The sequence below is a fragment of the Aegilops tauschii genome, chromosome 2 (genome assembly GCF_002575655.3).
Source record: "Aegilops tauschii subsp. strangulata cultivar AL8/78 chromosome 2, Aet v6.0, whole genome shotgun sequence".
NCBI classification, from domain to species: domain Eukaryota; kingdom Viridiplantae; phylum Streptophyta; class Magnoliopsida; order Poales; family Poaceae; genus Aegilops; species Aegilops tauschii.
The window spans coordinates 416210112-416235934 of record NC_053036.3 but is presented as its reverse complement, the minus strand read 5'-3'; the positions used below and the strand labels follow the sequence as shown (position 1 = coordinate 416235934).

Below are 25823 nucleotides of genomic sequence, written 5' to 3'. Positions count from 1 at the left end.
ACAGAAAAAAAAGAGGCAATGCAGGCTCTTTGCCGTCTGCCACCGACGGCAACGGGCTCTTTGCCGTCCGCGGCGGACGGCAAAGAAGCCACGTGGCAACCACCTGTGCTTCCTGGCAGCTGACCCATTTGGTCAGTTTGCCTACAGTGGCAGACGGCAAAGGCTTGAGGCTCTTTGCCGTCAGCCACGGACGGCAAAGACTGCCGTTAGCCACCTAACGGACTAACAGCGAATTTATTGCCGTCGGCTTTCTTTGTCGTCCGGCCTGATGGCAAAGGCCCCTTTGCCGTCCGCTTCAAAAAGCAGACGGCAAAGAAGCTCTTTACCGTAGACTACTTTGCCGGAGCCTTTTGCCGTCCGCGGCAGACGGCAAAGGCCTTTGCCGTCCGCCAACCTTGCCTTTGCCGTCTGCCGTGGCAGACGGCAAAGTAGCCGATTCCTATAGTGCCACCAGGTTCAAATCCTGGTGCTTGTATTATTCCTGAATTTATTTTTAGGGTGATACCTTTCCGTCGACTACGAGACGCTTGTGATGACTTCGTCAATCTCAAGATAATATGCAGCCTTGGTCTCTCGGAGGTGCTCATAGGGGTATGATATGCATGTATGTGTTCATAGAGATGAGTGTATGCGCGTACATGTGAGCGGCTGCTCTGTGTTAAAAAACATTTTTTTTAAACAAAACTTGTATATAAAACCTGGCCGTGTGGCCTTCTCAGACTCGTCCAACTCGCCGGTCAGATTCTTCCACGCGGTCTTTCCGTGTGTTCTGCTCCCTCCCGCGCCTGCAGATGGCCCGTTAGACTCTGTTCACTCTCTTCCCTCCATGGTGCGCGCAAATGTATCACTCTGCGCTAAGCGACTCCTTTTTCTTTCTCACCTCGAGCAGCTGGACGCCTACGATGGTCGGCGGCCGCGCTCGTCCTGCTCTTCCTTGCCGCCGGGGCGGCGGCGGAGGCTGCACGCAGGGAGGCTGTGACCTCGCCGCACGGCGCCGTGGCGGCCGACGACGAGCGGTGCTCCAGGATCGGGCGTGACGCGCTCCGCTGTGGCGGCACCGCCGTGGACGCCGCAGTCGCCACGTCGCTCTGCCTCGGCGTGGTCAGCCCCGCGTCCAGCGGCATCGGCGGGGGCGCGTTCATGCTCGTCAGGCTCACCGACGGCACGGCCGTCGTTTACGACTCCCGTGAGACCGCGCCGCTGGCGGCTACAAAGGTGCGTGATTGGAAGAGTCGTCTCTTTCCGTAGTCTACTCAAAGACTTGTGGGCTTGTGCATTTCCTTACTTTATTCGTTCAATCATATAATTTGAGACTTGACTACTCCTCGTAATCTAGAATGCAAATTTGCCTGCATGGTTAAGCCCATTGAGCCGAAATATTTTGCGCTGTGTAGGGCGCCTCTCAAGCATCCACACCAAAATTTTCAAACTTACTGACAACAATACCATCAAACCGATGGAGTATCAATCAAACTAAAAATATATATAACCGTAGTACCATACATACACACACCTACTCGGTGGTTAATTCACATGGTTGGTGTGCCTTTCTGGATCCGTTATACTACTATTCCGTTACAACTGGCAAAGAACATGGACATGCCATGCCATGCATGGAAGAGATGAGACACAGCGTTCCCACTCTAGCTGCTCGATTCCTACTCCCTACTACTACTAGTATTGAGTATTGGTCGAAACACTTGCTGTTGCTTGTGTTGGGTTGTAGTACTAAGATAGTATACCTTGGAGTGGCGGGAAGAACAAAGGGAGGACGGTGACTGATCGGCGTGGTCGAGGGCCATACGCGTGGAGGCTAAGCTACATGGTGGCGCCATGTTCAATGCCGCGCGTCCGTGTGTCAACCAGTGGAAAGAAGCGCCCCACGCTATCACGCGCCCACTTGCATCTCTGGGCCGCCGGTTGCAGCACGGACCGGGAAAGCCAAAACGAATCCGCGTTCGGCCGGCCGGCGTGCAAACTGATGCTACGATGCCACCAACCACGTCCCGTTCAGCGCTTCGGCCGCTTCTTTTTTGTCAGTGCACTAGTGCGGCAATGTACAGGAACATGATCCGCGATTCCATATGTCCAGCCAGAAATAAAATTGTGGGTGTGGACACTCAGAAATAATTGATTAGGCTATTGCCTATTATGCTTGGGGTTTGCTTAAAAGGGTTAACTTGGACAAGTTCCTATATGGTAAAAATACCTCAAAATCCCGCTGGCTACGGCACTATCTGCCAGTGGTTAGCTTGCTGTTGTCCCACTTGATCGTTACTACCTCCGTTTTGGTTTACTGGTCTTTATTGTATTTTTTTTTACCAAATTTTGACCATAAATTTAACTAACAAAATGTTTATACATGTCTTAAAAAATTATATCATTTGGTATCATTGAAAACTATGTTCAAATAATATAATTTTTGTTGACATGAGTGAACATTTTGTTAGTAAAATCTTTGGTCACAAATTATAAAGGGGACCAATAAACCATGACGGAGGTAGTACATTCTATCTAAGCCGTTACCAGTCTACACGGAATGCCAGGACTTGTTCTCTAATTTTTTTGATAAATGATGATTTTATTAGCTTAAAATGTAGCATAAAGTGGATACAAATCATAACGGGTAACGTCCGGCCTCTGCATAGATAAAATGCACACATCTAAACTTGTTGTCTAATTTGATTATATGGCCAGACTTGAATGAAAGAGTCTTCTTGCCCATTTACCGTTTGGGATTTGGCAAGAAAATTGCTCCTGTACGTAAAGAAAAAAAGTGAATTATGAACACTAGCGATCTTAATTGTACATTCAGGACATGTACGGCGGCAATGACACGCTGAAAGCCAGGGGCGCGCTCTCCATCGGAGTCCCGGGTGAAATCGCGGGCCTCTACGAGGCATGGAAGCGCCACGGCAAGCTCCCATGGAAGGAACTGGTGATGCCGGCCGCGAAGCTCGCCTGGGCGTTCACGGTGTCGCCGTACCTCCACATGCAGATGAAAGCGACCGAAGCCGGCATCCTCGGCAACGCCGGGATGCGGGCCGTGTACGCCTGCAACGGGGAGATCCTCAAGGTCGGCGACGTGTGCCGCAACGGCAAGCTCGCGTGGACCCTCGAGGCCGTCGCGGAGAGAGGGCCGGCCGCGTTCTACAGTGGCCCGGTGGCGGACCTGCTGGTGAAGGACGTGAAGGAGGCCGGAGGGATCATGACCAAGGAGGACCTGGAGAAGTATCAGGTTAAGGTGCGCCGGCCGCTCTCGCAGAGTGTCATGGGCCTTACCGTGCTCAGCATGCCTCCTCCTTCTGCCGGTGGTGCCGGCCTCATGCTGGTAAGTTTTCTACTGTATGTGTTAAATTTTGTTTACTGTTTTGCTATATGTTGCTTTGACGATGGACAGAGATATTGGCTGGTTCTTCTTTTTGTGAAGAGTCAACTAGAGTAGCTATTTTTTGTCAAAAGTTTCAGTGAAAAGATATGCATCGTGCTTAAGAATATTGGTTCTGGATAAGATTGATATAAAGAGTATGTGAAGACTTCACATTTGAAGGATGTGAAGTTCTTTAATGAGATATTTATTCAACACGAGACAAGTACCGTTTCGGTGAGAGATAAGCACAAGAGTTGCATTCAGGTCAAGTGGTGTCATCACACTTTTGGAAGAAAAATCTAACGTTCTGATGGTGACAGTTTCTGTGTGCATGTTTTTCTTGATATCCTTTTTTTTTACTTTTTACTCGATGAACAGGTTTTGAACATCCTGGCTCAGTATGGAGTTTCTGGTATCTCTGGCTCTCTTGGGATTCATCGCCTTGTTGAATCCTTGAAACATTACATGGCAGTGAAGATGAATCTTGGAGATCCCGACTTTGTTGATGTTGGTGCGGTTGTCTCTGATATGCTCTCCCCCAAGTTTGCTGCTGAGCTGAGAAGAACGATTTACGATAATATGACATTCTCACCTCAACATTATGGTGGAAGGTAAATAAACCTTATTTTACTAATTAAAATGAAACTACATCAATGAGCTATGGCCGCGTTACTGTACTTTTTGGAAAATAACGGCAGCAGATTAACTGCATTTCAAATTTTGGAAACATATTTTTTCTTTTCATGATTGAATGTTTCCGAGAACTGCCAGTTGCATGTGAATTTGTTACCGTTGTATTGCTAATTAAACCCTTTAGATATATCTTACAAGAAACACAACTGTACGTTTTTAACCAGATTTTCAGGTTTTGTAGCCTGAAGAAAATCCCAACACCTAAAACCTTTTCTGCCCGAACTATTTTGTAGTGACACCATCAACTTTATATGGTCAGTAGCATTTGATTCCTGCGGGATATATGATATCTTGAACCTTTATCGGAGAAATAAACACTGTACCGAAATCACATCACCATCTTGGATGGCATTATGAACCTGAATTTCTCAGTGCACTACTACATCATGGAGCAGTGCCATCTTTCCTGATTCAGTGCGAACTGCCCTACCAATTGATCCTGCCTGACCAACTTGCATATTTCAGGTGGAACATCCTTCAGGACCACGGGACCAGCCACCTATCCATCGTGGACGGCGAGAGGAACGCCGTCTCGATGACGAGCACCGTCAACGCCTACTTCGGATCCCTGATACTGTCCCCGAGCACAGGCGTTCTCCTCAACAACGAGATGGACGACTTCTCCATGCCGGCGAACACCACCGCGAACACTCCGCCGCCGGCTCCCAACAACTTCGTGGCCCCTCTGAAGCGCCCCCTCTCCTCCATGTGTCCAACCATCGTTCTCAAGGTTAGATTAGTAGGCCGCAATGGAAGATGTGAACTCCGTCTTGTAAATCTTCTGACAAGACTGAAGGTTCTGATTGTTTTGGTGCTGTGCCTGTGGCAGGATGGGAAGCTGAAGGCCGCGGTGGGCGCCAGCGGCGGGAGCATGATCCCTGCCGGGACGATCGAGGTGCTCCTCAACCACTTCGCCAAGAACATGGATCCGTTGTCCTCTGTCATGGCGCCGCGAGTTTATCACCAGGTCCCATTCTTAACTGAAACTATTTCTCGTGCTCTTCGTTTCGTCAACCATACACAAATGCAAGCTCGAGACACCATCCCATCCCACAACTCTGACGCTGGTTGCAGCTTATCCCGAACGAGGTTAAGTACGAGAACTGGACGACGGTGACCGGCGACGTATTCTTGCTGGACGCGGCGACGAGAGGCGATCTGCTGAAGAAAGGCCACGTCCTGGAGCCGCTCGCCGGGGGAACCATAAGCCAGCTCGTGGTGCACAACGTCGAGGGCCGCGGGGACCTGACCGCCGTGAGCGATCCCAGGAAAGGCGGCGTCCCGGCGGGGTACTGAACTTGATGGCTGGACCGCGTCTAAGGGTTCATTCGACGGGCATCCTCTCTAGCTGTCATCAGCTCAAGATACACGCGTGATTCTTGTATTTGTTCATGGATTGGAATAAAAAGGGCACCACGTCATCCTGTCAAATAAACACGTGCGCTTCATTATCAAAAAGGTTTTCACCTCACTTCATATAGAGGTAAAGCAACGATCAACGACATGCCACCACAATTTCACGCACACATCTAAAACAAGATACAAAGATGTTGAGAATCATGCCACACCAGCCCAACAACTCCAAGCAAGCAAAAGATGAACAATAAGTACTCCCTCTGATCCTTTTTACTCTGCATATAACAATTGTCTGAAGTCAAACTTTATAAAATTTGACCTTATTTATATGAAAAAATATCAACATCTATCATTCTAAAGTTATACAATATCAAAATTTAAGTCATAACACATGTACTGAAATTTGTTTCATACTATGAATGTTGGTATTTTGTTCTATAAAATTGATCAAACTTTACGAGGCTTGACATTAAACAAATTTTATATACGAACTAAAAAGATTCAGAGGGAGTAACACTATGGAGTCGATGGAGCCCTCAACCATGATCAAGCCATTGTGAAGCCGAGTATGCCAATGCACTCAGAACCCGCCGTCGTGGCCGTGGCCGCTATTAGTTTGTGAGTTTAAATAATATAGATCGATCGAAAGAATGTAAAGTTGCAGCGTGACTATGAATGATATCGATGCTTCAATCGAAATAGTGTTCTGCTAGAGTCCTTCCCAATTCGCTCGTTGACGTGTGATGGAATTTTTCGGTGCAATCGATAGTTCGTCAAACACGATTCACTCAAGTTCACCGTGTGTCATATATGGACATCACACTATTGAGGAACGCAGTAATTTAAAAAAAAAAATCTACGCACACACAAGATCCATCTAGGTGATGCATCCATCTAGGTGATGCATAACAACGAGCGGGGAGAATGTGTCCACGTACCCTCGTAGACCGAAAGCGGAAGCGTTTAGTAACGCGGTTGATGTAGTCGAACGTCTTCGCGATCCAACCGATCCAAGTACCGAACGCACGGCACCTCCGCGATCTGTACACGTTCAGCTCGGTGACGTCCCTCGTACTCTTGATCTAGCTAAGGCCGAGGTAGTGTTTCGTCAGCACGACGGCGTGGTGACGGTGATGATCAAGTTGCCGACGCAGGGCTTCGCCTAAGCTCTACAATGATATGACCGAGGTGGAAATCTGTGGAGGGGGGCACCGCACACGGATAAGACAACTGTCAACTTGTGTGTTCTAGGGTGCCCCCCTGCGCCCGTATATAAAGGAGCAAGGGGGAGGCCGGCCGGCCCCTAGGGCGCGCCCCCAAGAGGGGAATCCTACTAGGACTCCAAGTCCTAGTAGGAATCTATCAAGAGGGAGGGAGGGGGAAGGAAGGAAGAGGGGGAAGCGAAGGAAAGGAGGGCGCCGCCCCCTTCCTCTCGTCCAATTCGGACCCAAGGAGGGGGGCGCGCGGCCAGCCCCTCCTGGCCCTTCCTCTCTTCCCACTAAGGCCCACAGAGGTCCATTAGTTCCCCTGGGGGTTCCGATAACCCCCCGGCACTCCGATATTTACCCGGTGACCCCTGAAACTCATCCGATGTCCGAATAACATTGTCCAATATATCAATCTTTATGTCTCGACCATTTCGAGACTCGTCGTCATGTCCGTGATCACATCCGGGACTTCAAACTATCTTCGGTACATCAAAACACATAAACTCATAATACCGATCGTCATCGAACGTTAAGCGTGCAGTCCCTACGGGTTCGAGAACTATGTAGACATGACCGAGGCTCATCTCCGGTACCAATAGCGGAACCTGGATGCTCATATTGGTTCCTACATATTCTACGAAGATCTTTACCGGTCAAACCGCATAACAACATACGTTGTTCCCTTTGTCATCGGTATGTTACTTGCCCGAGATTTGATCGTCAGTATCATCACACCTAGTTCAATCTCGTTACCGGCAAGTCTCTTTACTCGTTCCGTAATGCATCATCCTGTAACTAAATCATTAGTCACATTGCTTGCATGGCTTATAGTGATGTGCATTATCGAGAGGGCCCACAGATACCTCTCCGACAATCGGAGTGACAAATCCTAATCTCGATCTATGCCAACTCAACAAACACCATCGGAGACACCTATAGAGCATCTTTATAATCACCCAGTTACGTTGTGATGTTTGTTAGCACACTAAGTGTTCCTCCGGTATTCGAAAGTTGCATAATCTCATAGTCATAGGAACATGTATAAGTTATGAAGAAAGCAATAGCAATAAACTAAACGATCATAGTGCTAAGCATCCAGATGGGTCAAGTCAATCACATCATTTTCTAATGATGTGATCCCGTTCATCAAATGACAACTCTTGTCCATGGCTAGGAAACTTAACCATCTTTGATTAACGAGCTAGTCAAGTAGAGGCATACTAGTGACACTCTGTTTGTCTATGTATTCACACATGTACTAAGTTTCCGGTTAATACAATTCTAGCATGAATAATAAACATTTATCATGATATAAGGAAATATAAATAACAACTTTATTATGGCCTCTAGGGCATATTTCCTTCAGTCTCCCACTTGCACTAGAGTCAATAATCTAGATTACATTGTAATGATTCTAACACCCATGGAGTCTTGGTGCTGATCATGTTTTGCTCGTGAGAGAGGCTTAGGCAACGGGTCTGCAACATTCAGATCCGTATGTATCTTGCAAATCTCTATGTCTCCCTCCTTGACTTGGTCGCGGATGGAATTGAAGCGTCTCTTGATGTGCATGGTTCTCTTGTGAAATCTGGCTTCCTTCGCCAAGGCAATTGCACTAGTATTGTCACAAAAGATTTTCATTGGACCCGATGCACTAGGTATGACACCTAGATCGGATATGAACTCCTTTCATCTAGACTCCTTCATTTGCTGCTTCCGAAGCAGCTATATACTCCGCTTCACACGTAGATCCCGCCACGACGCTCTGCTTGGAACTGCACCAACTGACAGCTCCAGCATTCAATAAAATACGTATCCGGTTTGTGACTTAGAGTCATCCGGATCAGTGTCAACGCTTGCATCGACGTAACCGTTTACGACGAGCTCTTTGTCACCTCCATATACGAGAAACATATCCTTAGTCCTTTTCAGGTATTTCATGATGTTCTTGACCGCTGTCCAGTGATCCACTCATGGATTACTTTGGTACCTCCCTGCTAAACTAATAGCAAGGCACACATCAGGTCTGGTACACAACATTGCATACATGATAGAACCTGTGGCTGAAGCATAGGGAATGACTTTCATTTTCTCTCTATCTTCTGCAGTGGTCGGGCATTGAGTCTGACTCAACTTCACACCTTGTAACACAGGCAAGAACCCTTTCTTTGCTTGATCCATTTTGGACTTCTTCAAAACTTTATCAAGGTATGTGCTTGTGAAAGTCCAATTAAACTTCTTGATCTATCTCTATAGATCTTGATACTCAATATATAAGCTGCTTCACCGAGGTCTTTCATTGAAAAATTCTTATTCAAGTATCCTTTTATGCTATTCAGAAATTCAGTATCATTTCCGATAAACAATATGTCATCCACATATAATATCAGAAATACTACAGAGCTCCACTCACTTTCTTGTAAATACAGGCTTCTCCAAAAGTCTGTATAAAACCATATGCTTTGATCACACTATCAAAACGTATATTCCAACTCCGAGAGGCTTGCACCAGTCCATAAATGGATCGCTGGAGCTTGCACAATTTGTTAGCACCTTTTGGATCGACAAAACCTTCTGGTTGCATCATATACAATTCTTCTTTAAGATATCCATTAAGGAATGCAGTTTTGACATCCATTTGGCAAATTTCATAATCATAAAATGCGGCAATTGCTAACATGATTCGGACGGACTTAAGCATCGCTACGGGTGAGAAGGTCTCATCGTAGTCAACTCCTTGAACTTGTCAAAAACCTTTCGCAACAAGTCGAGCTTTGTAGATAGTAACATTACCGTCAGCGTCAGTCTTCTTCTTGAAGATCCACTTATTCTCTATGGCTTGCCGATCATCGGGCAAGTCAACCAAAGTCCACACTTTGTTCTCATACATGGATCCCATCTCAGATTTCATGGCCTCAAGCCATTTTGCGGAATCTGGGCTCATCATCGCTTCCTCATAGTTCGTAGGTTCGTCATGGTCAAGTAACATGACTTCCAGAACAGGATTACTGTACCACTCTGGTGCGGATTTTACTCTGGTTGACCTACGAGGTTCGGTAGTAACTTGACCAGAAGTTTCATGATCATCATCATTAGCATCCTCACTTACTGGTGTAGGAACCACTGGAACTGATTTCTGTGATGAACTACTTTCCAATAAGGGAGTAGGTACAATTACCTCGTCAAGTTCTACTTTTCTCCCACTCACTTCTTTCGAGAGAAACTCCTTCTCTAGAAAGGATCCATTCTTAGCAACGAATATCTTGCCTTCGGATCTGTGATACAAGGTGTACCCAACAGTCTCCTTTGGGTATCCTATGAAGACACATTTCTCTGATTTGGGTTCGAGCTTATCAGGTTGAAGCTTTTTCACATAAGCATCGCAACCCCAAACTTTAAGAAACGACAACTTGGGTTTCTTGCCAAACCACAGTTCATATGGTGTCGTCTCAATGGATTTAGATGGTGCCCTATTTAACGTGAATGCAGCCGTCTCTATAGCATAACCCTAAAACAATAGCGGTAAATCAGTTAGAGACACCATAGATCGCACCATATCTAATAAAGTAAGATTACGACATTCGGACTCACCATTACGTTGTGGTGTTCTGGATGGCGTGAGTTGCGAAACTATTCCGCATTGTTTCAAATGAAGACCAAACTCGTAACTCAAATTCTCCTCCACGATCAGATCGTAGAAACTTTATTTTCTTGTTACGATGATTTCCACTTCACTCTGAAATTCTTTGAACTTTTCAAATGTTTCAGGCTTATGTTTCATCAAGTAGATATACCTATATCTGCTCAAATCATCTGTGAAGGTCAGAAAATAACGATACCCGCCGCGAGCATCAACACTCATCGGACCGCATACATCAATATGTATTATTTCCAACAAGTCTGTTGCTCGCTCCATTGTTCCGGAGGACGGAGTCTTAGTCATCTTGCCCATGAGGCATGGTTCGCAAGCATCAAGCGATTCATAATCAAGTGATTCCAAAAGCCCATCAGAATGGAGTTTCTTCATGCGCTTTACACCAATATGACCTAAACGGCAGTGCCACAAATAAGTTGCACTATCATTATTAAACTTATATCTTTTGGCTTCAATACTATGAATATGTGTATTACTACTATCAAGATTTAGTAAAAATAGACCACTCATCAAGGGTGCATGACCATAAAAGATATTATTCATATAAATAGAACAACCATTATTCTCTGATTTAAATGAATAACCGTCTCGCATCAAACAAGATCCATATATAATGTTCATGCTTAACGCTGGCACCAAATAACAATTATTCAGGTCTAAAACTAATCTCGAAGGTAGATGTAGAGGTAGCGTGCCGACGGCGATCACATCGACTTTGGAACCATTTCCCACGCGCATCGTCACCTCGTCCTTAGCCAATCTTCGCTTAATCCGTAGCCCCTGTTTCGAGTTGCAAATATTAGCAACAGAACCAGTATCAAATACCCAGGCGCTACTACGAGCATTAGTAAGGTACACATCAATAACATGTATATCAAATATACCTGTCACTTTGCCATCCTTCTTCTACGCCAAATACTTGGGGCAGTTCCGCTTCCAGTGACTAGTCCCTTTGCTCTCAGGCTTAGGTCCATACTTGGGCTTCTTCACTTGAGCAGCAACTTGCTTGCCGTTCTTCTTGAAGTTCCCCTTCTTCCCTTTACCCTTTTCCTTGAAACCGGTGGTCTTGTTGACCATCAACACTTGATGCTCCTTCTTGATTTCTACCTCCGCAACCTTTAGCATTGCGAAGAGCTCGGGAATCGTCTTATCCATCCCTTGCATATTATAGTTCATCACGAAGCTTTTGTAGCTTGGTGGTAGTGATTGAAGAACTCTATCAATGACACTATCAACTGGAAGATTAACTCCCAGCCGAGTCAAGTGATTGTGGTACCCAGACATTCTGAGTATATGCTCACTGACAGAACTATTCTCCTCCATTTTGCGGCTGTAGAACCTATTGGAGACTTCATATCTCTCAATCTGGGCATTTGCTTGAAATATTAACTTCAACTCCTGGAACATCTCATATGCTCCATGACGTCCAAAACGTCGTTGAAGTCCCGGTTCTAAGCCGTAAAGCATGGCACACTGAACTATCGAGTAGTCATCAGCTTTGCTCTGCCAAGTGTTCACAACATCTGGCGTTGCTCCTGCAGCGGGTTTGGCACCCAGCGGTGCTTCTAGGACGCAATTCTTTTGTGCAGCAATGAGGACAATCCTCAAGTTACGGACCCAGTCCGTGTAATTGCTACCATCATCTTTCAACTTAGCTTTCTCTAGGAACGCATTAAAATTCAATGGAACAACATCACGGGCCATTTATCCACAACAACATAGACATGCAAAATACTATCAGGTACTAAGTTCATGATAAATTAAAATTCAATTAATCATATTACTTAAGAACTCCCACTTAGATAGACATCCCTCTAATCATCTAAATGATCACGTGATCCATATCAACTAAACCATGTCCAATCATCTCGTGAGATGGAGTGGTTTTCAATGGTGAACATCACTATGTTGATCATATCTACTATATGATTCACGCTCGACCTTTCGGTCTCAGTGTTCCGAGGCCATATCTGCATATGCTAGGCTCGTCAAGTTTAACCCGAGTATTCTACGTGTGCAAAACTGGCTTGCACCCGTTGTATATAAACGTAGAGCTTATCACACCCTAACATCACGTGGTGTCTTGGCACGACGAACTGTAGCAACGGTGCACACTCAGGGAGAACACTTGTACCATGAAATTTAGTGAGAGATCATCTTATAATGCCGTACTAAGCAAAATAAGATGCATAAAGGATAAACATCACATGCAATCAATATAGGTGATATGATATGGCCATCATCATCTTGTGCCTTTGATCTCCATCTCCAAAGCACCGTCATGATCACCATCTTCACCGGCTTGACACCTTGATCTCCATCGAAGCATCGTTGTCATCTCGCCAACAATTGCTTCTACGACTATCGCTACCGCTTAGTGATAAAGTAAAGCAATTACATGGTGATTGCATTTCATACAATAAAGCGACAACCATATGGCTCCTGGCAGTTGCCGATAACTGTGTTACAAAACATGATCATCTCATATAACAATTTATATAATCACGTCTTGACCATATCACATCACAACATGCCCTGCAAAAACAAGTTAGACGTCCGCTACTTTGTTGTTGCAAGTTTTACGTGGCTGCTACGGGCTTAGGAAGAACCGTTCTTACCTACGCATAAAAACCACAACGATTTTTCGTCAAGTTTGCTGTTTTAACCTTCAACAAGGACCGGGCGTAGTCGCACTCGATTCAACTAAAGTTGGAGAAACAGACACCCACTAGCCACCTATGTGCGAAGCACGTCTGTAGAACCAGTCTCGCGTAAGCGTACGCATAATATCGGTCTGAGCCGCTTCATCTAACAATACCGCCGAATCAAAGTATGACATGCTGATAAGCAGTATGACTATTATCGCCCACAACTCTTTGTGTTCCACTCGTGCATATAACATCTACGCATAGACCTGGCTCTGATGCCACTGTTGGGGAACACAGTAATTTCAAAAATAATTCCTACGCACACGCAAGATCCATCTAGGTGATGCATAGCAACGAGCGGGGAGAGTGTGTCCTGATACGTCTCCGTCGTATCTACTTTTCCAAACACTTTTTTCCCTTGTTTTGGACTCTAACTTGCATGATTTGAATGGAACTAACCCGGACTGACGCTGTTTTCAGCAGAATTGCCATGGTGTTATTTTTGTGCAGAAATAAATGTTCTCGGAATGACATGAAAATCAACGGAGATTATTTTTGGAATTAATAAAAAATGCTGGCCAAAGAATCAAGGCCGGGGGGCCCACACCCTGTCCACGAGGGTGGGAGGCGCGCCTACCCCCTGGGCGCGCCCCTGCCTCGTGGGCCCCTGGAGCTCCACCGACCTCAACTCCAACTCTATATATTCGTGTTCGGAGAGAAAAAAATCAGAGAGAAGGATTCATCGCGTTTTACTATACGGAGCCGCCGCCAAGCCCTAATCTCTCTCAGGAGGGCTGATCTGGAGTCCGTTCGGGGCTCCGGAGAGGGGAATCCGTCGCTATCGTCATCATGAACCATCCTCCATCACCAATTTCATGATGCTCACCGCCGTGCGTGAGTAATTCCATCGTAGGCTTGCTGGGCGGTGATGGGTTGGATGAGATTTACCATGTAATCGAGTTAGTTTTGTTAGGGTTTGATCCCTAGTATCCACTATGTTCTGAGATTGATGTTGATATGACTTTGCTATGCTTAATGCTTGTCACTAGGGCCCGAGTGCCATGATTTCAGATCTGAACCTATTATGTTTTCATGAATATATGTGAGTTCTTGATCCTATCTTGCAAGTCTATAGTCACCTATTATGTGTTATGATCCGTTAACCCCGAAGTGACAATAATCGGGATACTTACTGGTAATGACCGTAGTTTGAGGAGTTCATGTATTCACTAACTGTTAATGCTTTGGTCTGGTACTCTATTAAAAGGAGTCCTTAATATCCCTTAGTTTCTATTAGGACCCCGCTGCCACGGGAGGGTAGGACAAAAGATGTCATGCAAGTTCTTTTCCATAAGCACGTATGACTATATTCGGAATACATGCCTACATTACATTGATGAATTGGAGCTAGTTCTGTGTCACCCTATGTTATAACTATTGCATGAGGAATCGCATCCAGCATAATTCTCCATCACCGATCCAATGCCTATAAGCTTTTCACATATTGCTCTTTGCTTAGTTACTTTTCCGTTGCCACTATTACAATTACTACAAAACTGCTACTGTTACTTTGCCATCGTTACCGCCACTATCATATTACCTTGCTACTAAATACTTTGCTGCAGATACTAAGTTATCCAGGTGTGGTTGAATTGACAACTCAACTGCTAATACTTGAGAAAATTCTTTGGCTCCCCTTGTGTCGAATCAATAAATTTGGGTTGAATACTCTACCCTCGAAAACTGTTGCGATCCCCTATACTTGTGGGTTATCAAGACTATTTTCTGGCGCCGTTGCCAGGGAGCATAGCTCTATTCTTTGAGTCACTTGGGATTTATATCTGCTGGTCACTATGAGGAACTTGAAAGACGAGAAAACCAAAATTTATCCCTCAACTACGAGGGGAGGTAAGGAACTGCCATCTAGCTCTGCACTTGATTCACCTTCTGTTTTGAGTAAGTTTGTGACACCTAAACCTGCTTCTGCTATTAATTCTGATATGTCGCATGTTATTGATGATGCCACTTCCGCTATGCATGATACTTATGATGAAACTACTTCTATGCTTGATACTATTGTGCCACTAGGTGAATTTCTGGATGAACAACTTGCTAGGGCTAGAGAGAATGAAATTATTGAAACTGATAATATTGATGAAAGTGATGATGAAGATTCTCCCCCTAGATATGAATTACCTGTTGTGCCTGAGGGTTATGTTATGGATGAAGAAACTGCTAGAGACTTTCTTGCTTGCAATGATAGGAGTGATCTTAAGAAATTATTAGCTAAGCTTAAAGAAAAATCTCTGAATGCTAGAATGAAATATGACTTTGCTTTTGCCACTTCACGTATGTTTGTTACTGATAAGGATTATGATTTCTCTGTTGATACTGAGATAATTACTTTGGTTGAATCTGATCCTTTTTATGGCTATGAATCTGAAACTGTTGTGGCACATCTTACTAAACTAAATGATATAGCCACCCTGTTCACTAATGATGAGAAAATTCGCTACTACTATATCCTTAAATTATTTCCGTTCTCATTAAATGGTGATGCTAAGATATGGTTTAATTCTCTTGATCCTGGTTGTGTGCGTAGTCCCCAGGATATGATTTATTACTTCTCTGCTAAATATTTCCCCGCTCATAAGAAACAAGCTGCTTTAAGGGAAATATATAATTTTGTGCAAATTGAAGAAGAGAGTCTCCCACAAGCTTGGGGGAGGCTTCTCCAATTACTTAATGCTTTGCCTGATCATCCTCTCAAGAAAAATGAAATACTTGATATCTTTTATAATGGACTAACCGATGCTTCCAGAGACCACCTGGATAGTTGTGCTGGTTGTGTTTTCAGGGAATGAACAGTCGATCAAGCTGAATTGCTATTGAATAATATGTTGACTAATGAAAATAATTGGACACTTCCTGAACCAACTCCTAAGCCAACTCCGAAGAAAAGGGGCATTCTATTTCTCAGTCCTGAAGATATGCAAGAGGCAAAGAAATCTATGAAAGAAAAAGGTATTAAAGCTGAAGATGTTAAGAATTTACCACCTATTGAAGAAATACATGGTCTTAATTTGCCGCCTGTTGAAGAAACAAATGGTCTTGATAACCCGACACAGGTAGTAAAGGTAAATTCTCTCTATAGATTTTACGAAGGTGATATTCCTCATTATAAGTCTGCTAGCCAATGCTTAGATGAGTTTGACAATTTTATTGTTAAACAAGAAAACTTTAACGCTTATTTTGGTAGACAATTGAAACACAATGCTTATATGATTGAACACTTGGGTGATCATATGTCTAGCATTAAAGGTGAACTTAAACTTATTAGTAAACATGCTTCTATGGTTACCACTCAAGTAGAACAAGTGCTTAAAGCTCAAAATGATTTGCTCAATGAATTACATAATAAGAAGAATGACTTTGTTGTTAGAGTTGCAACTAGAGGAGGTAAAATGACTCAGGAACCTTTGTATCCTGAGGGCCACCCTAAGAGAATTGAGCAAGATTCTCAGAGAACTAAAGTAGATGCACCTAGTCGTTCTAAGAGAAAGAAAAAGAAAAATGATAGGACTTTGCATGCTTCTAGTGAACCTGTTGTTCACACACCTGAGAATCCCAATGATATTTCTATTTCTGATGCTAAAACACAATCTGGTGATGAACATGAACCTAGTGATAATGTTAATGATGATGTTCATGTTGATGGTCAACCTAGCAATGACAATGATGTAGAGATTGAACCTGCTGTTGATCTTGATAACCCACAATCAAAGAATCAACGTTATGATAAGAGAGACTTTGTTGCTAGGAAGCACGATAAAGAAAGAGAACCATGGGTTCAGAAACCCATGCCATTTCCTCCTAAACCATCCAAGAAAAAGGATGATGAGGATTTTGAGCGCTTTGCTGAAATGATTAGACCTATCTTTTTACGTATGCGTTTTACTGATATGCTTAAAATGAATCCTTATGCCAAGTATATGAAGGATATTAGTACAAATAAAAGAAAGATACCGGAAGCTGAAATTTCCACCATGCTTGCTAATTATACTTTTAAAGGTGGAATACCAAAGAAACTTGGAGATCCAGGGGTACCAACTATACCATGCTCCATTAAAAGGAACTATGTTAGAACTGCTTTATGTGATCTTGGAGCCGGTGTTAGTGTTATGCCTCTCTCTTTATATCATAGACTTGATCTGAATAAGTTGACACCTACTGAAATATCTTTGCAAATGGCCGATAAATGAACTGCTATACCTGTCGGTATTTGTGAGGATGTGCCTGTTGTGGTTGCAAACGTTACTATTTTAACGGACTTTGTTATTCTTGATATTCCCGAGGACGATAGTATGTATATTATTCTTGGAAGACCCTTTTTGAATATTGCAGGGGCTGTTATTGATTGCAACAAAGGCAATGTCACTTTTCATGTTAATGGTAATGAGCATACGGTACACTTTCCGAGGAAACAACCTCAAGTTCATAGTATAAACTCTATTGGAAAAATTCCATCGATTATTTTTGGAGGTTTTGAATTTCCTCTACCTACTGTCAAGAAGAAATATGATATTCTTATTATTGGGGACATGCATATCCCCGTTGAGGTAACCTAGTGCTATTCGAAAATTCTCCGGTTTCATGCCACTCGGAATGAGTTTGTTAACAAGACTTGATTGTTGGGGAACGTAGTAATTTAAAAAAAATTCCTACGCACACGCAAGATCATGGTGATGCATAGCAACGAGAGGGGAGTGTGTTGTTCACGTACCCTCGTAGACCGAAAGCAGAAGCGTTAGCACAACGCGTTTGATGTAGTCGCACGTCTTCACGATCCGACCGATCAAGTACCGAACGCACGACACCTCCGAGTTCAGCACACGTTCAGCCCGATGACGTCCCTCGAACTCCGATCCAGACGAGTGTTGAGGGAGAGTTTCGTCAGCATGACGGCGTGGTGACGATGATGATGTTCTACCGATGCAGGGCTTCGCCTAAGCACCCCTACAGTAATATCGAGGTGGACTATGGTGGAGGGGGGCACTGCACACGGCTAAAAGATCAAACAATCAATTGTTGTGTCTAGGGTGCCCCCCTGCCCCCGTATATAAAGGAGCAAGGGGGAGGTGCGGCCGGCCAGGAGGAGGCGCGCCAGGAGGAGTCCTGCTCCCACCAGGAGTAGGACTCCCTCCCTTCCTTGTTGGACTAGGAGAGGAGAGGGAAGGAGAGAGGGGGAAAGGAAAGGGGGGGCGCCGCCCCCCCTCCTTGTCCAATTCGGACTTGGGGGGGAGGGGCGCGCGACTGCCCCTTGGACGCCTCTCCTCTTCCACCAATTGGGCCCGTGAGGCCCAATAGCCTCCGGGGGGTTCCGGTAACCCCCCGATACTCCGATATATATCCGATAACCCCCGGAACCATTCCGGTGTCCGAATATAGTCATCCAATATATCAATCTTCATGTCTCGACCATTTCGAGACTCCTCGTCATGTCCGTGATCACATCCGGGACTCCGAACAACCTTCGGTACATCAAAGCATATAAACTCATAATATAACTGTCATCGAAACGTTAAGCGTGCGGACCCTACGGGTTCGAGAACTATGTAGACATGACCGAGACACGTCTCCGGTCAATAACCAATAGCGGAACCTGGATGCTCATATTGGCTCCCACATATTCTATGAAGATCTTTATCGGTCAGACCGCATAACGACATACGTTGTTCCCTTTGTCATCAGTATGTTACTTGCCCGAGATTCGATCGTCGGTATCTCAATACCTAGTTCAATCTTGTTACCGGCAAGTCTCTTTACTCGTTCCGTAATACATCATCCCACAACTAACTCATTAGTTGCAATGCTTGCAAGGCTTAAGTGATGTGCATTACCGAGAGGGCCCAGAGACACCTCTCCGACAATCGGAGTGACAAATCCTAATCTCGAAATACGCCAACCCAACAAGTACCTTCGGAGACACCTGTAGAGCACCTTTATAATCACCCAGTTACGTTGTGACGTTTGGTAGCACACAAAGTGTTCCTCCGGTAAACGGGAGTTGCATAATCTCATAGTCATAGGAACATGTATAAGTCATGAAGAAAGCAATAGCAACATACTAAACGATCGAGTGCTAAGCTAACGGAATGGGTCAAGTCAATCACATCATTCTCCTAATGATGTGATCCCGTTAATCAAATGACAACTCATGTCTATGGAGAGGAAACATAACCATCTTTGATCAACGAGCTAGTCAAGTAGAGGCATACTAGTGACACTCTGTTTGTCTATGTATTCACACATGTATCATGTTTTCGGTTAATACAATTCTAGCATGAATAATAAACATTTATCATGAAATAAGGAAATAAATAATAACTTTATTATTGCCTCTAGGGCATATTTCCTTCACAAGTACCTTTGGAGACACCTGTAGAGCACCTTTATAATCACCCAGTTACGTTGTGACGTTTGGTAGCACACAAAGTGTTCCTCCGGGAAACGGGAGTTGCATAATCTCATAGTCATAGGAACATGTATAAGTCATGAAGAAAGCAATAGCAACATACTAAACGATCGAGTGCTAAGCTAACGGAATGGGTCAAGTCAATCACATCATTCTCCTAATGATGTGATCCCTTTAATCAAATGACAACTCATGTCTATGGCTAGGAAACATAACCATCTTTGATCAATGAGCTAGTCAAGTAGAGGCATACTAGTGACACTCTGTTTGTCTATGTATCCACACAAGTATTACGTTTCCGGTTAATACAATTCTAGCATGAATAATAAACATTTATCATGAAATAAGGAAATAAATAATAACTTTATTATTGCCTCTAGGGCATATTTCCTTCACAAGTACCTTTGGAGACACCTGTAGAGCACCTTTATAATCACCCAGTTACGTTGTGACGTTTGGTAGCACACAAAGTGTTCCTCCGGTAAACGGGATTTGCATAATCTCATAGTCATAGGAACATGTATAAGTCATGAAGAAAGCAATAGCAACATACTAAACGATCGAGTGCTAAGCTAACGGCATGGGTCAAGTCAATCACATCATTCTCCTAATGATGTGATCCCATTAATCAAATGACAACTCATGTCTATGGCTAGGAAACATAACCATCTTTGATCAACGAGCTAGTCAAGTAGAGGCATACTAGTGACACTCTGTTTGTCTATGTATTCACACATGTATTATGTTTCCGGTTAATACAATTCTAGCATGAATAATAAACATTTATCATGATATAAGGAAATAAATAATAACTTTATTATTGCCTCTAGGGCATATTTCCTTCAGTCTCCCACTTGCACTAGAGTCAATAATCTAGATTACACAGTAATGATTCTAACACCCATGGAGCCTTGGTGCTGATCATGTTTTGCTCGTGGAAGAGGCTTAGTCATCGGGTCTGCAACATTCAGATCCGTATGTATCTTGCAAATTTCTATCTCTCCCACCTGGACTAAATCCCGGATGGAATTGAAGCGTCTCTTGATGTGCTTGGTTCTCTTGTGAAATCTGGATTCCTTCGCCAAGGCAATTGCACCAAGTATTGTCACAAAAGATTTTCATTGGACCTGATGCACTAGGTATGACACCTAGGTCGGATATGAACTCCTTCATCCAGACTCCTTCATTTGCTGCTTCCGAAGCAGCTATGTATTCCGCTTCACATGTAGATCCCGCCACGACGCTTTGTTTAGAACTGCACCAACTGACAGCTCCACCGTTCAATGTAAACACGTATCCGGTTTGCGATTTAGAATCGTCCGGATCAGTGTCAAAGCTTGCATCAACGTGACCATTTACGATGAGCTCTTTGTCACCTCCATAAACGAGAAACATATCCTTAGTCCTTTTCAGGTATTTCAGGATGTTCTTGACACACATCAGGTCTGGTACACAACATTGCATACATGATAGAGCCTATGGCTGAAGCATAGGGAACATCTTTCATTTTCTCTCTATCTTCTGCAGTGGTCGGGCATTGAGTCTTACTCAACTTCACACCTTCTAACACAGGCAAGAACCCTTTATTTGCTTGATCCATTTTGAACTTCTTAAAAACTTTGTCAAGGTATGTGCTTTGTGAAAGTCCAATTAAGCGTCCTGATCTATCTCTATAGATCTTGATGCCCAATATATACGCAGCTTCACTGAGGTCTTTCATTGAAAAACTCTTATTCAAGTATCCCTTTATGCTATTCAGAAATTCTATATCATTTCCAATCAGCAATATGTCATCCACATATAATATTAGAAATGCTACAGAGCTCCCACTCACTTTCTTGTAAATACAGGCTTCTCCAAAAGTCTGTACAAAACCAAATGCTTTGATCACACTATCAAAGCGTTTATTCCAACTCCGAGATGCTTGCACCAGTCCATAAATGGATCGCTGGAGCTTGCACACTTCCTTAGCTTCCTTTGGATCGACAAAACCTTCCGGTTGCGTCATATACAACTCTTCTTCCAGAAATTCATTCAGGAATGCTGTTTTGACATCCATTTGCCAAATTTCATAATCATAAAATGCGGCAATTGCTAACATGATTCGGACAGACTTAAGCATCGCTACGGGTGAGAAGGTCTCATCGTAGTCAATCCCTTGAACTTGTCGAAAACCTTTTGCAACAAGTCGAGCTTTATAGACAGTAACATTACCGTCAGCGTCAGTCTTCTTCTTGAAGATCCATTTATTCTCAATTGCTTGCCGATCATCGGGCAAGTCAACCAAAGTCCACACTTTGTTCTCATACATGGATCCCATCTCAGATTTCATGGCCTCCAGCCATTTTGCGGAATCTGGGATCACCATCGCTTCTTCATTGTTCGTAGGTTCGTCATGGTCTAGTAACATAACCTCCAGAACAGGATTACCGTACCACTCTGGTGCGGATCTTACTCTGGTTGACCTACGAGGTTCAGTAACAACTTGATCTGAAGTTCCATGAACATCATCATTAACTTCCTCACTAATTGGTGTAGGCATCGCAGAAACCTGTTTCTGCGATGAACTACTTTCCAATAAGGGAGAAGGTACAGTTACCTCATCAAGTTCTACTTTCCTCCCACTCACTTCTTTCGAGAGAAACTCCTTCTCCAGAAAGATTCCGAATTTAGCAACAAAAGTCTTGCCTTCGGATCTGTGATAGAAGGTGTACCCAATAGTCTCCTTTGGGTATCCTATGAAGACACATTTCTCCGATTTGGGTTCGAGCTTATCAGGTTGAAGCTTTTTCACATAAGCATCGCAGCCCCGAACTTTAAGAAACGACAACTTTGGTTGCTTGCCAAACCACAGTTCATAAGGTGTCGTCTCAACAGATTTTGATGGTGCCTTATTTAACGTGAATGCGGCCGTCTCTAAAGCATAACCCCAAAACGATAGCGGTAAATCAGTAAGAGACATCATAGATCGCACCATATCTAGTAGAGTACGATTACGACATTCGGACACACCATTACGCTGTGGTGTTCCGGGTGGCGTGAGTTGCGAAACTATTCCGCATTGTTTCAAATGAAGACCAAACTCTTAACTCAAATATTCTCCTCCACGATCAGATCGTAGAAACTTTATTTTCTTGTTACGATGATTTTCAACTTCACTCTGAAATTCTTTGAACTTTTCAAATGTTTCAGACTTATGTTTCATTAAGTAGATATAGCCATATCTGCTTAAATCATCTGTGAAGGTGAGAAAATAACGATATCCGCCACGAGCCTGAACATTCATTGGACCACATACATCTGTATGTATGATTTCCAACAAATCTGTTGCTCTCTCCATAGTTCCGGAGAACGGCGTTTTAGTCATCTTGCCCATGAGGCACGGTTCGCAAGTACCAAGTGATTCATAATCAAGTGGTTCCAAAAGTCCAGCAGTATGGAGTTTCTTCATGCGATTTACACCGATATGACCTAAACGGCAGTGCCACAAATAAGTTGCACTATCATTATCAACTCTGCATCTTTTGGCTTCAGTATTATGAATATGTGTATCACTACTATCGAGATTCAACAAAAATAGACCACTCTTCAAGGGTGCATGACCATAAAAGATATTACTCATATAAATAGAACAACCATTATTCTCTGATTTAAATGAATAACCGTCTCGCAGCAAACAAGATCCAGATATAATGTCATGCTTAACGCTGGCACCAAATAACAATTATTTAGGTCTAAAACTAATCCCGAAGGTAGATGTAGAGGTAGCATGCCTACCGCGATCACATCGACTTTGGAAGCATTTCCCACGCGCATCGTCACCTCGTCCTTAGCCAATCTTCGCTTAATCCGTAGCCCCTGTTTCGAGTTGCAGATATTAGCAACAGAACCAGTATCAAATACCCAGGTGCTACTGCGAGCATTAGTAAGGTACACATCAATAACATGTATATCACATATACCTTTGTTCACCTTGCCATCCTTCTTATCCGCCAAATACTTGGGGCAGTTCCGCTTCCAGTGACCAGTCTGCTTGCAGTAGAAGCACTCAGTCTCAGGCTTAGGTCCAGACTTGGGTTTCTTCTCCTGAACAACAACTTGCTTGCTGTTCTTCTTGAAGTTCCCCTTCTTCTTCCCTTTGCCCTTTTTATTGAAACTGGTGGTCTTATTGACCATCAACACTTGATGCTCCTTTTTGATTTCTACCTCCGCAGCCTTTAGCATTGCGAAGAGCTCAGGAATCGTCTTATCCATCCCTTGCATGTTATAGTTCATCACGAAGCTCTTGTAGCTTGGTGGCAGTGATTGGAGAATTCTGTCAATGACGCTATCATCCGGAAGATTAACTCCCAGTTGAATTAAGTGATTGCAGTACCCAGACATCTTGAGTATATGCTCACTGACATAACTATTCTCCTCCATCTTGCAGCTGTAGAACTTATTGGAGACTTCATATCTCTCAATCCGGGCATTTGCTTGAAATATTAACTTCAACTCCTGGAACATCTCATATGCTCCATGACGTTCAAAACGTCGTTGAAGTCCCGGTTCTAAGCCATAAACCATGGCACACTGAACTTTCGAGTAGTCATCAACACGTGACTGCCAGGCATTCACAATGTCTGCAGTTGCTGGCGCAGGTGGTACACCTAGCGGTGCTTCCAGGACGTAATTCTTCTGTGCAGCAATGAGGATAATCCTCAAGTTACGGACCTAGTCCGTGTAATTTCTACCATCATTTTTCAACTTTGCTTTCTCAAGGAACGCATTAAAATTCAACGGAACAACAGCACGGACCATCTATCTACAATCAACATAGACAAGCAAGATACTATCATGTACTAAGTTCATGATAAATTTAAGTTCAATTAATCATATTACTTAAGAACTCCCACTTAGATAGACATCCCTCTAATCCTCTAAGTGATCACGTGATCCATATCAACTAAACCATGTCCGATCATCACGTGAGATGGAGTAGTTTCAACGGTGAACATCACTATGTTGGTCATATCTACTATATGATTCACGCTCGACCTTTCGGTCTCCGTGTTCCGAGGCCATATCTGTTATATGCTAGGCTTGTCAAGCTTAACTTGAGTATTCCGCGTGTGCAACTGTTTTGCACCCGTTGTATTTGAACGTGGAGCCTATCACACCCGATTATCACGTGGTGTCTCAGCACGAAGAACTTTCGCAACGGTGCATACTCAGGGAGAACACTTATACTTTCATAATTTAGTGAGGGATCATCTTATAATGCTACCGTCAATCAAAGCAAGATAAGATGCATAAAAGATAAACATCACATGCAATTAATATAAGTTATATGATATGGCCATTATCATCTTGTGCTTGTGATATGCATCTCCGAAGCACCGTCATGATCACCATCGTCACCAGCACGACACCTTGATCTTCATCGTAGCATCGTTGTCGTCTCGCCAATCTTATGCTTCTACGACTATCGCTACCGCTTAGTGATAAAGTAAAGCATTACAGGGCGATTGCATTGCATACAATAAAGTGACAACCATATGGCTCCTGCCAGTTGCCGATACTCGGTTACAAAACATGATCATCTCATACAATAAAATTTACCATCATGTCTTGACCATATCACATCACAACATGCCCTGCAAAAACAAGTTAGACGTCCACTACTTTGTTGTTGCAAATTTTACGTGGCTGCTACGGGCTTAGCAAGAACCGTTCTTACCTACGCATCAAAACCACAACGATAGTTTGTCAAATTGGTCCTGTTTTAACCTTCGCAAGGACCGGGCGTAGCCACAGTCGGTTCAACTAAAGTTGGAGAAACTGACACCCGCCAGCCACCTGTGTGCAAAGCACGTCGGTAGAACTAGTCTCGCGTAAGCGTACGCGTAATGTCGGTCCAGGCCGCTTCATCCAACAATACCGCCGAACCAAAGTATGACATGCTGGTAAGCAGTATGACTTATATCGCCCACAACTCACTTGTGTTCTACTCGTGCATATAACATCAACACATAAAACCTGGTCGGATGCCACTGTTGGGGAACGTAGTAATTTCAAAAAAATTCCTACGCACACGCAAGATCATGGTGATGCATAGCAAAGAGAGGGGAGAGTGTTGTCCACGTACCCTCGTAGATCGAAAGCGGAAGCGTTAGCACAACGCGGTTGATGTAGTCGTACGTCTTCACGATCCGACCAATCAAGTACCGAACACAAGGCACCTCCGAGTTCAGCACACGTTCAGCCCGATGATGTCCCTAGAACTCCGATCCAGCCGAGTGTTGAGGGAGAGTTTCGTCAGCACGACGGCGTGGTGACGATGATGATGTTCTACCGACGCAGGGCTTCGCCTAAGCACCGCTACAGTATTATCGAGGTGGACTATGGTGGAGGGGGGCACCGCACACGGCTAAAAGAT

The 25823-nt window shown here is 43.9% G+C and overlaps 1 protein-coding gene across 1 annotated transcript; it reads left to right on the top strand.

The window, feature by feature from the left end:
- The first annotated feature begins 722 nt into the window (after window positions 1-722).
- LOC109778729 (glutathione hydrolase 1) lies at window positions 723-5498 on the top strand. The gene is made up of 7 exons (XM_020337306.4): window positions 723-798; window positions 890-1215; window positions 2816-3331; window positions 3749-3981; window positions 4529-4793; window positions 4893-5030; window positions 5138-5498. Exons 1-7 carry the CDS (start codon window positions 792-794, stop codon window positions 5357-5359), a joined length of 1707 nt encoding a protein of 568 aa, XP_020192895.1. The 5' UTR covers window positions 723-791; the 3' UTR covers window positions 5360-5498.
- The last annotated feature ends 20325 nt before the right edge of the window (window positions 5499-25823 follow it).